A 17,045-nucleotide genomic window follows, 5' to 3' on the forward strand; every position below is an offset into this window, starting at 1 on the left:
AACCTCTGCCAAGATGAGGCAAAGCAGGTCCTTCATAATTCCTGCTTCATATAGGTCTGTCAGATATTCTGAGCCAGAAGGCTGAAGACAGATGCTTCAACATTATAGAAAATATTGGGGACTGTCCAGACAGTCAACAGTTTCTGTCTTCTGCAATCTTTGGAAGCTTCATATATGTGCTTCCTGTATACTCAGGTAATATTTATTCCATCTCAGGTCTCTGATGGGGTTGAAGACTAGATAGTCATAGTCTTACTATAAGCTTAAGTTGTTTACGATTTAAGAAGATGTTCTAGGTCTAAATTTTTTTTTAGATTTTTATTACAAGTTAGGAGAGTGTCATGGTTTAAATATGCTTGGCCCAGGGAGTGTCACTATTTGGAGGTGTGGCCTTGTTGGACTAAATGTGTCACTGTGGGCATGGACTTTAAGACCCTCAGCTTCCTGGAAGTCAGTCTTCTACTAGAAGACTTCACATGACAATGTAGAACTCTCAGCTTTGCCTGCACCATGCCTGCCTAGATGCTGCCATGCTCCCACCTTGATGATAATGGATTGAACCTCTGAACCTGTAAGGCAGCCCCAAATACTTTATATGATTTGCCTTGGTCATGGTGTCTGTTCACAGCAGTAAAACCCTAACTAAAACAGATAGAAAATGATTTAGATCAAAACTTTGAACTTACCAAGATAGGATAGATAATAAAATAATTTAAGCTGCCAAATATAAATGGACTAGATATTATAAAGAAACTCTTACCTAATAATTTTCACAATTATCCCTACTACATGGTGTTTATTATATTAAGAGAAAGGGCCTTTTTATTAAGGCAAAAAATGGGAAATTGTCGATGTTTGGTCTGTTGCTATGAATTGTAATGCTAAATTCTGGCTCCCAAGATTCAGTTGTCCCCAGGAATGAGGAAATCCTTATGTACACCAAGTATCTCCGTAACTTTGCTCCTTAATGTAAAGCTATTGGTTGAATAAAGGTGCCTACTGCCTATACCTGGGCAGAAGAGAGTTGGCAGAGTTTCAGTTCCCAGGCTTGGGGTATGAGGCAAGACCAGAAGAGGAAAGAGAGAGAATACCATGCCTGCCTGCCTGCTGTCATAATCTACCATGGACAAGGACTCATCATCTGAAACTGTGAGACCACAATAAACTCTTCTTTAAGTTGTCTTGGTCATGGTGTCTTATCACAGCAATAAAAAGGTAACTAAGTATAATACAGTCCTCATAAAAAACTCTATTCACCACAGAAACAAAGCAGTGCTAGAGCTGCCACAATAGCTGACCTCAGAGATAGAGCCACAAAGCCAGACTGAACCAACACAAAACTTACACAGTAACTGACCTCAGAGATAGAGCCACAAAGCCAGACTGAACCAACACAAAACTTACACAGTAATTGACCTCAGAGATAGAGCCACAAAGCCAGACTGAACCACAGACATAAAACTTACACACCCTCAGCTGCTCAGTGTTTGACAGAGTTAAAAACAAAAAGGAAAACAAACAAACAAACAAAACCATGCATTGGGGAAAAGACAGGGTCTTCAACAAAGGCATTAGAGAGATTGAGTATCGATTTGCAGAACAAACTAGATCCCTGCTCACACTGTATGAAATTCAAGAATTGGAAGACCTACAAACTTTAAACTGCCAGGACAAACAGGTAAAACTCACTTCAAGACATGAGAAGACGCGAAGACTTTCTGCAAAATGACTCTAGTGGCTCAGAAAACAGTCCCATGAATTGACAAATGGGATTCCATGATGCTGAAGAGCTTCTGTACAGCAAAACTCAGCAGACTGAAGAGAGAATAAGAGGTACTCTTGGGCAATTGTGTGTCCAATAGGGGATTCCTGTTTATAAATGGGCAAGAGAACTAGTCTTCAAAGGATGAAGTACAAATGACAAATAGCTATTAAAAAGAATGTTCAGCATCTTTAGCCATCAGAGAAATACAGATTCAAACCACACTAAGATTCCATCTCATCCCAGTCAGAGAGCCTATTATCAAGAAAACCAACAAGTAATAGCAAGGAAGTAGGGAAATAGGAATTCAGACTCTCCTGGTGACAGAATGCCAACTAGCTCAGATGCTATGTAAGAGCAGCTCAAGGGAAGAAGTTTCTCAAAAATTAAAACTAGAACCATCCCATGGCCCAGCTATTCCTTCTTCATATTCTGAAGAACTTCAAGTCAGCACTACAGAAACACAGTGCAGTCCTTGTCTTTTCTACACTATTACAATATTCAGGGCATAAACTCAGTTCAGATGACCATCAACAAATGAGTAGATAAAGAAAGTATGGTGTGTGTGTACAAACAGTGAAGTTTTATTCAGACCTAAGGATGGAATTATTCTCATTTGCAGGAGACTAGATTGAAATGAAAAGCATTATATTAAGTAATATAAGCTAGCTTCGGAATCACAAATATCCCATGTTTTGTTTATTTTTGAATATATATATATTTTGAATATATATATATATATTCAAAATATATATATCCCTAGCATTACCATTGCTTAGGGTTTTGATTTTATATATATATATATATATATATATATATATATATATATATATAATCATTATATATATTCAATATATATTCAATATATATATGGAGAGAGAGAAATAGTAGAAGGATGGGTATGAGGATGAGGAGGAAGAGGAAGTGGGCATGAAAACCAAAATTATGAAAATATAAAATAAAATAAGGGCTGGAGAGATGGCTCAGTGGTTAAGAGCACTGACTGCTCTTCCAGAGGTCCTGAGTTCAATTCCCAGCAACCACATGGTGGTTCACAACCATCTGTAATCAGATTCGATGCCCTTTTCTGGTGTGTCTGAAAACAGCTACAGTGTACTCATATACATAAAATAAATAAATCTTTAAAATAAATAAATAAATCTTTAAAAAAATAAAATAAAAAGCAAGGAACTTAGTGTGTGAATATTTAAACAGACTAAAATTGTTGAATAAAAACCTTAAAGTAGGTTCAAATACAACTGAAAGTTAAGATGCTGTTTTAAAAGGCTTTATCTTACGTTAATATATTATAATAATTATATTAATAAGTATTATAATAATATGTTAATTATATTATAATTGATATAATGTTGACTTCTTAAAAGCATCTTTGTTCTATTTTATTTATTTGGGGGATAGTCATGTAGCACTATGTTTTCTCATTCTAATATGTTTGTCCTGGAGACATATTAGAAAAAGATACAGGTACAAATATGTATAAAAACATCATAATGAAATACAAGACTTTTGGGAAGGGGAACTTCATAATACCAACTTCTCCAAAAATTATCATCATAAACTTAAATATATTATAGAAACCTGTAAGATGTTTAGAACAAACAAGAAACACCTAGAGAGAGCCACATATACACGTTTGAACCCAGAAGGTGCTGGGCCAGAGCTGTGTTCTGCAGCCCTGGGCTGGGGTGACAGCTCCCTGAAGTACATGATAAGTTTCGTCCACATGGTGCCAGAAATACTCCTGATTTCCTGTGTAAGATTCTCAGTATGGCTCAAGAGACTGGCACCTTGTGCCTTAGGACCTTCTGGAAAGTAGGTCTACAGGGAGAATTCATAATTGACACCAAAACCATATTTCATAAAAGAAATATTGCTGAACTAGATCTCACCAAAATTAAAATCTTGCTCTTTTTTTTTTTTTTTAAAAAAAGTTGTGATGAGGATGAAAAATGTTGCAGTGTGAAAGGAAACTTTGAATTCCATATGCTCTGTGATGGATTAGAATCTAGGATAGGCAAAGAATTCTAGGCATAAAAGGAAAGCATCAAATAATCACATCAGGAAGAGATTTGCTGACATATTCTCACAAGAGGTAGCAAAGAAAAACAGGCTCAAGATCATTACCTCCTATAGAAAGTCAGGGTTAAAGCCTGGTGTCATGTAATATTGTAACATTGTAACACTGTGACAAATAAATACCCCAGCAACACTAAATGCTGGTGTGGATAACAAAGGTGACTCATTCCTTTTCAGGTAGAAATGTAAAACGGCACATTTACTTTAGAAAGTGGGCAAGTTCTTTTAGAAGTTAAATATTAAAATGTTAGCCTATTAATTACAGTCAAGAGATGGAATAACCTAAGTTCAACACCTCTCCCCCAAATCTATGCATACATAGTTACAAAGCTTTCTTCATTGAAGATGAGAGGAAACAACTCAAGTGCCCATCAATGGTCAAATAGTGACGAACATCCTAGACTGTAAAATACGGACGGCCTCAGCAATACGACAGGGAAAATTACAGATGTACATTACTTTGTGGGATGTCCAGACAATTCTTCTACATATCAAAAGCAATCTCAAAATGTTACATACTCTGTGATCCCATGTTTAGAACTTTCTTGAAATGATAAACTTGTAGACACAGAGTGTCAGAAGATGGCAAAGGTCAGGAAGAGGTGAGGGAAGGGTAAGTGTTGAAGACAGAACATTAACAATTATGATGTGACCAAGAACCATAAAATTGTTTTCATTGCTACTCCATAATTGTAATTTTTTCTGTTATGAAGCATAATGTAAATATGTTTTTCAATGGTCTTGGGTGACCCCTGTGAAAAGCTGGCTCATGGAGTCATGACCTACAGGTTGAGAACTGCTGGTGAAGAACCACCATCTCACTCTTGGAGGTATAACCTTTAGAAGTACGTATTTATATGTTATTCACATTTAGAAAACAATAAATCAGAGGGTTGTATGTTATAACGCGAGATTAGGAACATATAGAAGTTTGTTCTCAGGAATCATTGGATAGTGATAAGCTCTAGGATACTTTGAAAAACTGCTGAGGTAGGCTGATGGGCTATTGCTCAAAGCCTCAGGTATTGAAGGTGTGGTCCCAAGCTGGTAGAGGTACTGGAGGAGATGGGAAATTTAGAATCTGAGCCTAGTGGAAGTATGTAAGTTCATGACGCCATGCCCTTTAAAATCCCGCTCCTTTTTACTCTTTTTGCTTCCAAGATACCACAGTGTGCACAGTTTTGTCCTACACTGTTAGCACACCATGATTATGGAACCTTGATACTCTAAACTGAAGTCTCAAAAGTCATGGGTCAAAATAAATCTTTCCTCCTTGTAAATTGTTAATCACAGGTATTTTGTCACGACAGTGGGAAACTAATGCAATCCCCACCCACTCACCCACACAAACACACAGTACATAATTGGAGTGAGCAGAGAGTGGAACAGAAGAATCAAGGATCTGGGGTATGTGTTCATCTTCAAGATATGTTCTTTAACAAAGAACAAATGAGGTTTAAGAAAACCTCATTTGCCCAGCTTTGGAGGCTAGAAGCTTCCATCCTGGGATATCTCAGTGGTTGTTTACCAGGTTGCAGAATGATGCAGAGGAAACATATTTTTCTTCTGGGGGGTTGAGTGGTGGAACCTACATCCAAAAAGCCTCATCCCCAAATACATTGCACATGAAAATATAGATTTGGGTAACAAAAACCCCATTGAACACAAAGCAATGCAGTTGAGAGGGAAAAAAAGAGTCAAAGTTCAAAGTAATATGTAAAGTCAGATAACTATGTATAAAAGTGGTAAGATATTAGTACAAGTATTTTTCTCAGTTGAGTTTACATAATAAATACTGAAAAGACACTCGTAAACTAGCCAAAGTCATTTCTTGTCAAAACGCAAAGAAGAATGGAGAAACGGGACTGAGTAGAAGCAAGAACTTTTTAAGTTGTTTGAAGTGATGCACAGCTTTATTCTTTAAAGCATGAATGTGTCAACTCCCTATAAAATTGATTAAGAGGAAATCATTTCTTCCAACTTGCCTTGTTCTCCTCACTTACCCCTTTGAGCAGCTGAACTCTATGCTTGAGCCTACCAAAAGGTCAGACGGAATGTCTACTTTCCCATTGACCAACTCGCCTGGGTCTTTGCACCGTCTCCCTGGAGGAAAATTAAACCGATGATTATTAGTGCTTTGAAATACTCATGAGATATAAAATTAAGGGAGGGAGATACTTAATTTTGGAAATCAGGGTTGGATTTTCTCAAAGAACTAGAAAGAAGATGAGCAAATGAGTCAGCCATGCCACTCCAAGGCATCCATCCAAAGCATTTCCTATCTAACTACAGACACACTTGCACAACCACATCCACGGCCACTCTATTCACAGAAGCAAGGAAACAGAATCAACCTAGATGTCCATCATCTGGTGAGAAGATAATGGAAGTGTGGTACATACACACCAAGAAATATTACTCAGCTGTAAGGGGAAATGAAGTCATGGCATTCTTGGTTCAATGGATGGAACTGGGAAAAATCATTCTGAGCGAAGTCACTCGGGCCTCCCAAAGACAAGCAATGCATGCCTTCTCTCAGATGTGGGTGCTAGCTTCAAATCTTCTGCCATGTCTATTTAGTCTGAAGTACATGTGTAAGCCAGGAAATTAGAGACAGGCCACTGGGGAATACATTTAGGAAGAGTGGTAGTAGAACATAGGTGATGAAATAAAGGGGGAGATAATAGGAACAGAAAGGTTCAAGTTCTGAGTGAGTGATGGGAGCAGGAAAGGGGAGGAGTTTAACCAAAGGGATGTGTGCATGAAGAAGGCGAACCTATGATCTTTAACTCAAGTGAAAATATAATTAAAGGGAATAGAACACCATGTGTGATAAGCAAGAACAGGTATGCTGGGAGCTAAAGGTTTAAGTGGGCATGGTGACAAGTGGGCAGGGAAAGGAGGGATAAGGAATGGACTAACCATGTAGCTAAGGATGTATGGAGAACTCTTACAGCATCCCACTAGTTTGTAAGAGAATGTAATTTTTAAAGTCATATGAACAGAATTACCCCAAATGGATGGACAATGCTGCTCCCAGAACACGTGGGTTATTAAGTGAACATTTCAATTCCAAGATCAGGGAGTTGTTGGTCAGAGCCACCCAAAACAAAATAGACTATACCATTGCTCTTGGTTACCTATAACCATAGATTGTAAGAGCTTATTGCTAAAGACACTATACACATTAGCTACAGGATATAAAACAAATCAATCTCAAACAAACAAGGAAACTGGATGCTGACTGGCTTTCATGGTACCAGATGTGCTATATAGGCTCCTGGGAGAGAAAAGAGACCGATGGGATGGTCTTACCCAGTGCTGAACTCTGCATGCTGTCATACTGAGCTGTGAGGCAAGGTTTGGCCACTGGTACAATAATAGCATGACTTCTATGGAGTGATCTGGATAAAGTAGATCTGAGGCCTGTTTCTCAGAAGAGAATTCATTCCTGGTACTCTAAACCTGGTCAAAAGTCTGACTAGGGAGGTCATAGGCTCTAGGGTAGAACCTACTATTGCTTTTTTGGTCATGTTGTCAAACTGCTTTCTAAATACTGCTGTTTACACCCATAAACCTGAGCTATTCCTGAACTTTGTCATAGGAGCTCCTTAACATAAAGGATAGTGGTCAATTCAGAGATTCATAACTGTTCAAAGGGCTGAGAATAGTGAGTGCGGGTGCTGAGTGTTGGATGGATCATTTACATCAACACAGACCCAGACCCCTCAAGGCTTAGGGAACATCAGGAAAGAAGGGGCAGAAAGAATATCAGAACTTGAGGACAGGGACAAGAGCTAGGAAATTCTGTCCTCTGGACATGACAGCTGTCACACATGTGGACTCAGAACATCTATGGTTGCCTTCATGAGATTAAGACAATTAAAAATTCCAATATAGAGCTGGAGAGGAGCTCTCTACTCTTCATCTTAGCTGAGGCAGTTGATGGCTACTGAAAAGAGAAAATAATTTTTCTTTGGGTGGTATCCACTGATAAGTTCTCATGCCACAGGACATGGCCCCAAACACAGGCACACAGAGATAGCAGTAACTGGACTCCATGAGTTATAGAAAATGAAAAGAAGACATGAAGTGAAGAGAGGGCATTGGAGGGAGGGACTGGGTAGATGTGACTAAGATATTGTATATCTCTGTATAAAATTTAAAGAACAAAAATAAATTTTAAAGGCTACTTAATTTCAACTCCTGCTTTCAGATAGCTTTGTTGGTATATTTAAATTCTTGGGTTTTTTCCTGATTCATTGAATTGTTATTTTTTGAAAAACCAAAAATAAATGCTTAACTAATTTTTGTGAAATACTTTAAAAAGGGAAAAAAAAGCCTATACCTAGTTTCATTTAGTTGATTAAATCACTAATATGATATGAGACGTAAACACTAGTAAACTTTGTACATGAATATATACTTTTAAAAATGTTTATTCTTGGTCACAGACAGAAGAAAATAGAAAATAAAATGTAAATCCTCACTGTTTAAGAATAAGATATGGCACATTGCTGATTGTCTTTTTCCAAATATTATAGTTAATGTTAAATGTTTAAAAGATTTGTTTTATTAATTTCTGTAAATACACACACACACACACACACACACACACACACACGGTAGTACGTACAACAATGCATGTGGAAGATAAGTGAAGACATCAAAGTCCTAGGAGCTAGAGTTACAGGCACTGACTGAACACATATACTGGTTCTAGGATTCAATTCCGGTTCTTTCAACTGCTGAGCCATCTCTCCAGCCTCAGGTAATATTAATTTTTAATACAAAATTATTCAAATGTTTTCTTTAGACTCGAGTAATTTATTACATTTCTATGAGAATTTTCTGAGAAAAAAACTACAGAGGAGAATGCGTGTTGATACTCACTGACACAAAATATACTATAGACCCATGAGCCATTCTCATCGCAACTAATATGGCTTGAATTGACTCTCTTGAAGCCATGATGGCAGGTATATTTCAGGACAGTTCCAGTTGGGAAGGTTGTCTCATACAACTGGTTGATTGGAGAAGCAAATGGTAAGCTGGGTGGAGGTCCACAATCACCTGGATACCAAATTACAAGGAACACCACAAGCTATATCTTGAGAGACAGAATCTCAACATTTGAGTAATAAGGTTTACAGAGCAAGGAGCATGCATCTTTTCCATCCTGACTCTCACTACCTCAAATCTCAATGAACACAATAGATGATCATTAATGTATGTATTCTGGCAATAATGATGATAATGATAGCAACAATGGCCGTAGAAATTTCACCTTCCCTTCCCTAATCAGTAATATATGCCATTCTCATTAGTTTATCATTCATCACATCTTCCTACTTGAAATATAGTCATATGTCATGCCAAATAATATTTTTCTTGCCTTTGTAAAAACATATTTCATTATACAAGATTATCTGTCTCAGAAGACAGGATAGAAAGAAAGCATTTCATTTATGTTCATTTTTGAAGTTTGTATACTTTGTTTTAAAAGAGCTTTCAACATCATCACAATATTGGTACTACATTGAATCCTTTGAGGGAAAAAACTTAATCCTAATTCCTTAGTAATAATTAAATAAAGAACTAAATACCTTCCACATGACCCAGTGGAACTATTTGTATCTATTCTACATAATCACTTAAACAATGGGGGGTTTTTCATGGTCAGACAGATAACACATATTTATTCCTGGTCAGAGTTGCCTTAAATTTAGATTATTTGCAAGTTCCTTTAGAGGAAATTCTAAAAGAATATCAAAAACCTCTACAAAATCATCTTTAGTCAGAAGTATAGCAAATTTTCCTAAATCTCAAGCTATTTAATGTATCCCACAATGTAAAAATGGATATAGACTGGACATTGCTTAAAGTACACATGTGATGGACTCATGGTATGGTGACATATGGCTTGTCTTCCCCCAATTACTTACCAAGAACAAGAGCCATTAGAACAGTGGCCAAGGTCATTTGGAACAGAGTTGAATGAGAGGTTTTCCACACCTCAAGAAAGGACCAGGCTATCATTCTCCCTTTTCTGTGGAGGTCGGAGCTCTTGCTGAGTGCATCTGAAGCTCTTGGAGAGTACATGATCTGATGCCTTTCCAATATGTTTCTACCAGGAAAACAATGGTTATTGGTCTTGTGCTTGTCACCAAGCAAAACAAACAAACAAAAAAACAAGACAAACAAATAAAAAGCATAGGAACTGTTTTCAAAGGGATTATAATTAGGTATATAAGAAATATATTAAATACAAATGGTTACAACACATGATAACTTCTTTTGGCATAACATACCCCAGGAACTTACTCAGAAGACCAGTTAATTTCATGTGGAGAGATAGGAGTGGGCTTTCTAGAAGTGGCTTCCTATGTGGTAAGTGTTGCTGTCAATTCTGAAGTGGTAGGTACAGAATAATATATATTTAAAATGAAAATCAAGGGTAGATGTAACATTAACAGTGAGAAATAAGAGTCCTCTCTAGTCATGACTTTGATTGGTTTAGAAGGTATAAATTTTAATAGGAAGATGATTGGTTAGAGACAGACTAGAAGTAGATTTGATTGGATGTTTAGTAACAGGATTAGAAGTTTATCCCAAGGGAATGGAGAAAGCCACCTTTGTGTTGGTTTTAAGTGAGATGATTATTGTGATTTTCTAAGATAGCATGTGATTTCATAAGATAGTAGTATCAAAGAAAGAGAGAGAGACAGAGGCGAGGCAGAGAGAGACTGAGAGAAAGAGAGAGAAGAGATAAGAGAGAGAGAGAGAAAGAGAGAGAGAGAGAGAGAGAGAGAGAGAGAGAGAGAGAGAGAGAGAGAGAGAGAGAGAGAGGTGACATGGAGGTTTATTTCAAACATACATGCAGTGAGCATTAACACACCCAGGTTAATAAAACAAAACTACCTATATATATAGGCACAGCTCAGCCTCACATAATGTTAGTGGTGATTCCATACAATTCTCATGAATAAATACTTATACAATGAACCAAGAAGAAATATGAAAGTGGTACCACTCCACAATTCTGTCTGCCTACCAGTAGATCTGCTCTAACCTGAGAGACATACAGGTGAGATTCTCTTCTGCCCTAATCCCCTAACCTACTGGTATCCTAGTAAGCCCAGTAGTCATGAGCTCTGCCTCTCCCTGTCAGAGCTCCAACTTCCATCCAGTTTGAAGTACACCTGCAGTCACAGACTGGCTCCCCACGCCCTACCCCATAGCTTCTCCTTCCTCCTAGGAGCCCTGCTCCAATGCAGGACACCCAGAGTCACTCAATGTCAGCCAACACCAGAGACAACGAGATGGCAAAAGGCAAGCACAACAACCTAATGAACAGAAGGCAATATCAGAACCCAGCTCTTCTACTCCAGCAAGCTCTGGATATCCTCACACACCTGAAGAGCAAGACTGTGACCTTAAACCCCATCTCATGAAGATGACAGAGGCCTTTAAAGAGGATACTAATTAATTCCCCTAAAGAAATACAGGAAAAGGGCTGGAGAGACGGCTCAGTGGTTAAGAGCACTCACTGACTGCTCTTTCAGAGGTCCTGAGTTCAATTTCCAGCAACTACATGGTGGCTCACAACTATCTGTAATGGGATCTGATGCTCTTTTGTGGTGTATCTGAAGACAGCTGCAGTGCACTCACATACATGAAATAAATAAATAAATAAATAAATAAATAAATAAATAAATCTTTTTTAAAAAAGAAAGAAAAAAGAAATATAGGAAAAAACAAACAAGTAGAAGCCCTTAAAGAGTAAACAAATAAATCTCTTAAAGAAATACAGAAAAATACAATTAAATAGGGAAAGGAAATAAACAAAACAGTCTAAGACCTAAAAATGGAAACAGAAGCAATAAAGAGATCACAAATGGAGGCAACCCTGGAGATGGAAAACCTAGGAAAGAGAAAAGGAACTACATACCTAAGCATCACCAATCTCAGGCATAAAAGATATGATGAAAGAAATTGATAACATTGGTCAAGGAAAATGCCAAGTATAAAAACTTCCTAACTCAAAACACCCAGGAAATTTGGGACACCATGAAAAGACCAAACAGAATAATAGGAACAGAAGAGGGTGAAGATTTCTAGTTTAAAGGGCCAGAAAACACCTTCAACAAAATCATAGAAAAAAACATAAAGATAAAGATGCCTAACATAAAGAAAGAGATGCCTATACATATACAAGAAGCCTACAGAACACCAAATAGATTGAACTAGAAAAGGAAATCCTCCAGCTTCATAATAATCAAAACACTAAATGTACAGAACAAAGACAGACTATTAAAAGCTACAAGGGAAAAAGGCCAAGTAACATATAAAGGCAGACATCAAATTATACCTGACTTCTCAACAGAGACTCTAAAAGTCAGAAGGGCCTGGATAGATGTCTTGCAGACCCTAAAGGAACATAGATGTCATCCCAGACTATAATACCCAGCAAAACTTTGAATCATCATAGATGGAGAGACCAAGATAATTCATGACAAAACCAAATTTAAACAGTATCTTTCTATTAATCCAACCCTACAGAGGATACTAGAAGGAAAACTTCAATATAAAGAGTGTAATTACACTTAAGAAAATACAAGAAATTAATCATATCACAGAAAAACCAAAAGAAGAGAAACATACAAACACATAAGGAGAAGGAAGGAGGGAGGGAGGAAAGGAGGGAGGAAGGGAGGGAGGGAGGGAGGGAGGGAGGGAGGGAGGGAGATCAAACATCAAATTAACACTAACAATCATTGGTCATTAATATCTCTCAACATCAATGGACTCAATACACCAAGAAAAAGACACAGGCTAACAGACTGGATACATAAACAGAATCCATCATTCTACTGCACACAAGAAATACAACTCAGCAACAAAAATAGATACTACCTAAGAGTAAAGGGCTGGAGAAAGGTTTTACAAGCAAACAGAATCAAGAAACAAGCTGAAGTAGACATTCTAATATCTAATAAATAGACTCTCAACCAAAAATTATCAAGAGATGAGGAAGGGACACTTCATACTCAAAGGAAAAACCTACCATCTCAGTTTGGAACATCTATGCCTCAAACACAAGGGCACCTGTATTCATAAAAGATACTTTATTAAAGCTGAATCATATATTAAACCCCACACAATAATAGTGGGGACTTCAATATCCTACTCTCTCCAATGGACAACTCATTGAAATAAAAATTAAACAGAGAAACAATGGAACTAACAGATGTTATAAACCAAATGGATTTAACAGAAGAATGGTTACAAAAAGTGTGGTTTATTTACACAATGGAATACTACTCAGCTATTGAAAAAAAGACATCATGAATTTTGCAAGCAAATGGATGGAACTAGAAAATATCATCCTGAATGAAGTAATCCAGACCCAAAAGGACACACATGGTATGTACTCACTGATAAGTGGGCGGGCATTAGCCATAAAGCATAGAATACCCATGATACACCCCACAGACCCAAAGAAGTTAAACAAGAAGGAAGGCCCAAGCAAGGATGTTTGAATTACACTTAAAAAGAGGAACAAACTAGTCATAGGAGGCAGATAGAGGGAGGGAGCTGGGTGGTAGAAGGAAGGGGGAGTGAAATTGGGGGATAGGTGTGGAGACAGACAGGAGAAGGCCAGGAGAATGAAAGAAAGTCTGCAGCTGCCTGGCAGTGTGGAGAAATCTTTAAGAAGTCCCAGAGTCCTGAGATGGGGGAGGCACCCAGGAGTCAATGGAGGTGACCTTAGCCAAGATGCATAACAGTGGGGACATGAAACCTGAAGAGGCCACCTCCTGTATCCAGGCAGGACCCCCAGTGGAGGGATAAGGACACCAGGTCTTAGGGTTTGTATTCTTGTACAAAACATCATGACCAAGAAGCAAGTTGGGGAGAAATGGGTTTATTTGGAGGCAGGAGCTGATGCGGAGACCATGGAGGCATGTTGCTTACTGGTTTGCTTCCTCTGGCTTCCTCAGCTTGCTTATGTATAGAACTAAGGACTACCATCAAGGAATGGCACCACCCACAATAAGACCTCCCACCCTTGATCACTAATTAAGAAAATGCCTTATAGCTGAATCTCATAGAGGCATTTCCTCAAGGAAGGTTCCTTTCTCTTGATATCTCCAGCTTATGTCAAGTTGACACACAAAACAAGCCAGTACATCAACCCACCTACAAAACTTTTGACCCAAAATTTGTCCCGTCTAAATGAAATACAGGGACAAAGATGTAGCAGAGACTGAAGGAATGGTCAACCAATAACCAGCTCGACTTGAAACCCTTCCCATGGGCAAGCACCAATCCCTAATGTTATTAGTGATACTGTTATACTTGCAGACAGGAGCCTAGCATAACTGTCCCCTGAGAGTCTCTACCAGCAGCTGACTGAAACAGACACAGTTATCTACATCCAAACAGAGGAAAGAGGCCAGAAACTCTTATGGAAGAGTCAGAGGAAGAATTGGAGGCCCTGAAGGAGATGGGAACCCCACAGGAAGACCAATAGAGTCAACTAACATGGACATCTGGGAGCTCTCAGAGACTGAGACACCAACACCAACCAAAGAGTATAAAGGACCTGGAATGAGGCCCCTAGCACATATGTAACAAACATGCAGCTCAGTCTCCTGTAGGTCCCCCAACAAATGGACCAGAGTCTCTCCCTAAAGCTCTAACCTGACTGTGGTATCTATCCCCCTACAGGGCTCCCTTGTCTGGCACATCACAGGCTGCTTGCACGTGTTTCTTGTGGCACAACTCATAATTACTGAGTTATGGGAAAGATAAGAAAATGTACTACTATATGTGAATAGTGGAGTCATATTAAGCCCCAAAGTAAAATGGAATTATGTCCTTTCCTGGAACTAGATGGAACAGGAGATCCTCGTGTTAACACAAATACCACCCATCTTCTCTCCATGTGGTTCCTAAGCTCTATATGTACATACACTTGATCAGTGTGTGCCCCACTTGGGCACTGAGCTTCCTCTTGCAACACAGGGGAACTGATACAGAGAGCCTCAACGGTGCAACACAGAAGGAAATGCTGAGACAGTCTTAAACAAGAAGTCTTCATCTAACCCCTCCCCTCAGGAAACTGAAAGGGTTAAAAATTTTCAAAAACTTCTAACAGGCAAACAGAACCAAGAGTGCAGGTCAACTTGGTCATGAGCTCTGTGTTTCAAGAACTTGGCTGACCACAGGATAGATGGCTGATTATGTATAGACTCTTAGAGAATAGCCTGTTCCTTGTACTCTGTCACAAACTGAATAATGGTCTGGGACTTTCCACAGGTGCTCTCCAATAGCCCTCCTTTACTCCCCCATGGGTTGTGGTTTCCCCCCTGAGTTGTGGTTTTGGGCTTTAAATTCTCTCTGTCTCCAAAGCCCCAGGGTCAGACCCCACTGCCCCTGCATGGGTCATGGGTCTTGACCTCAGTATACTGATTAAAATATGCCTCTTGCTGATTGCATCAAGTTCGGTGTCTTGTGGGTTACTTGGGTGGCCGAGAATTCCTGAGGCTTGGGTGAGGTCCTCCATTCGTGGGGGCCTTACTGAAACTATACAGAATAGGAGACAGACATCTGTAATAGCCACAAAGAATGGATGTTACCACGGAAACTGTCTTCTAGACACAGCAGGACAAATGCACATACGAACTACCTCACAGAAACTGTGGCAGTGTGCTCAGGGCCTGCACCAACCAGTTCAAGCCAAACAGAATCCCAGAGTTGAGAAGGGGAAGTAGACACGATGTCTTCTAACCAAGAAGCCATCTCCAACTGACAATCACTTGCAAAGGAAAAATTAGTTTTCTCCAGGGGAGTCTCACTGGGTATATTAGCCACATTTAAGGGCAGGTTTCATGCCCAGCAACAAATAGATGTACAATTTTTTTTTTTTGGCATATATGGTTTTGATTGGGCTTTTTGTTTGTTTTATTTTCATCTTACTGGTATTTTGCTTGCTTGTTATGCTTTCTGATTTTGTGGGGTTTGGGGCGTGTGTGTTTGTGTGTGTGTGTGCGCGTGCGTGCGTGCGTGCGTGCATGTGCACGTGCGTGTGTGTGTGTGTCTGTGTGTGTGTCTGGGTGTGCATGTGTTTTATGCTTTTTCTTTCTTTTTTCAACTTTGATTTTTTTTTTGTGGGGGATGGGTACTGTTTGTTTTCTAGAGAGAAAGAGAAAGAAGGTTCAGAGCCAGATGGGTGGGTAGGTGAATAAATCTGGGAGACGATGATGAGGTGAAATTGTGATCAGAATATATTGTATGGAAAATGTTAGTTTTAATTAAAACAACATCAGAAGCCAAGCAGTGGTAGTGAACACCTTTAATCCCAGCACTTGGGAGGCAGAGGCAGGCAGATTTCTGAGTTCAAGGCCAGCCTGGTCTACTGAGTAAGTTTCAGGACAGCCTGGGCTATACAGAGAAACCCTGTCTCAAAAAAAACAAAACAAAACAAACAAACAAACAAAAAACCAACATCAGAAGAGCTGGTAAAATACTCAGAAGGTAAATGTACTTGCTTCCAGGCCTGAGACTGAAGTTGATTGTCTGAACCCATGTGGTAGAAGGAGAGACCCGACTCCCACAAGCTTCCCTATAGCTTCCATATGCACACCACAACGCATGCTCCACCCCCTGAGCACACAAAACAAAACCAACCACGGAGTGTGTATTTTGAAAGAAGACTATTTCATAATTATCCTCCTAGGGAGCTCAACTTGGAGAATGACAGTGTGGGGTTGCCTGGGTTACATGAGGAGAGCTTTCACCTGTTTTAAAGGTAGGCACATCTGTAAGAAGCAGGGAGGGGGCTCCATAAAGAGGCAATGGATAAAGGGGGGCAGTGTGAAGACTCTTGCCTTCTCTGAAGCAGCTGCTTTAAGTCCTGACAGTAGATGGATGCCAGACACATCTTCGTCCCTTGTTTACTGAAACCCCACACTGAGGCCACAGCTGAAGTCTTGGGATCACAGAGGACACTGTGCCCTCAGAGATAAGTTGGGTTTTGTTGTTGTTGTTGCTGCTGCTGCTGCTATTGTTGTTGTGGGTTTTTTCTTTTATAAAGTTAGAATTTTATTTGTATATGTTTGTTAGAATTTTCAGGATAATTTAACACTAATATCCTTTTTAAAGGACTTTGGCATAATGCTTA

General features: G+C 39.0%; 1 protein-coding gene across 2 annotated transcripts in view; it reads right to left on the reverse strand.

The window, feature by feature from the left end:
* The window catches only part of LOC117716346 (zona pellucida sperm-binding protein 3 receptor), a 51,791-nt gene that overhangs the window by 31,759 nt on the left and 2,987 nt on the right, over positions 1-17,045 (reverse strand). For both annotated transcript variants that reach the window (XM_076941745.1, XM_076941744.1), the window contains exons 2-4: positions 9,805-9,986; positions 8,753-8,932; positions 5,863-5,962 (exon numbers count right to left, since the gene is read on the reverse strand). In XM_076941745.1, the coding sequence (XP_076797860.1) occupies positions 5,863-5,962; positions 8,753-8,932; positions 9,805-9,961 (437 nt within the window). In that variant the 5' untranslated portion in view covers positions 9,962-9,986. The remainder of the gene's footprint in view (positions 1-5,862; positions 5,963-8,752; positions 8,933-9,804; positions 9,987-17,045) is intronic.

This window comes from Arvicanthis niloticus, chromosome 10 (genome assembly GCF_011762505.2).
Source record: "Arvicanthis niloticus isolate mArvNil1 chromosome 10, mArvNil1.pat.X, whole genome shotgun sequence".
NCBI lineage: Eukaryota > Metazoa > Chordata > Mammalia > Rodentia > Muridae > Arvicanthis > Arvicanthis niloticus.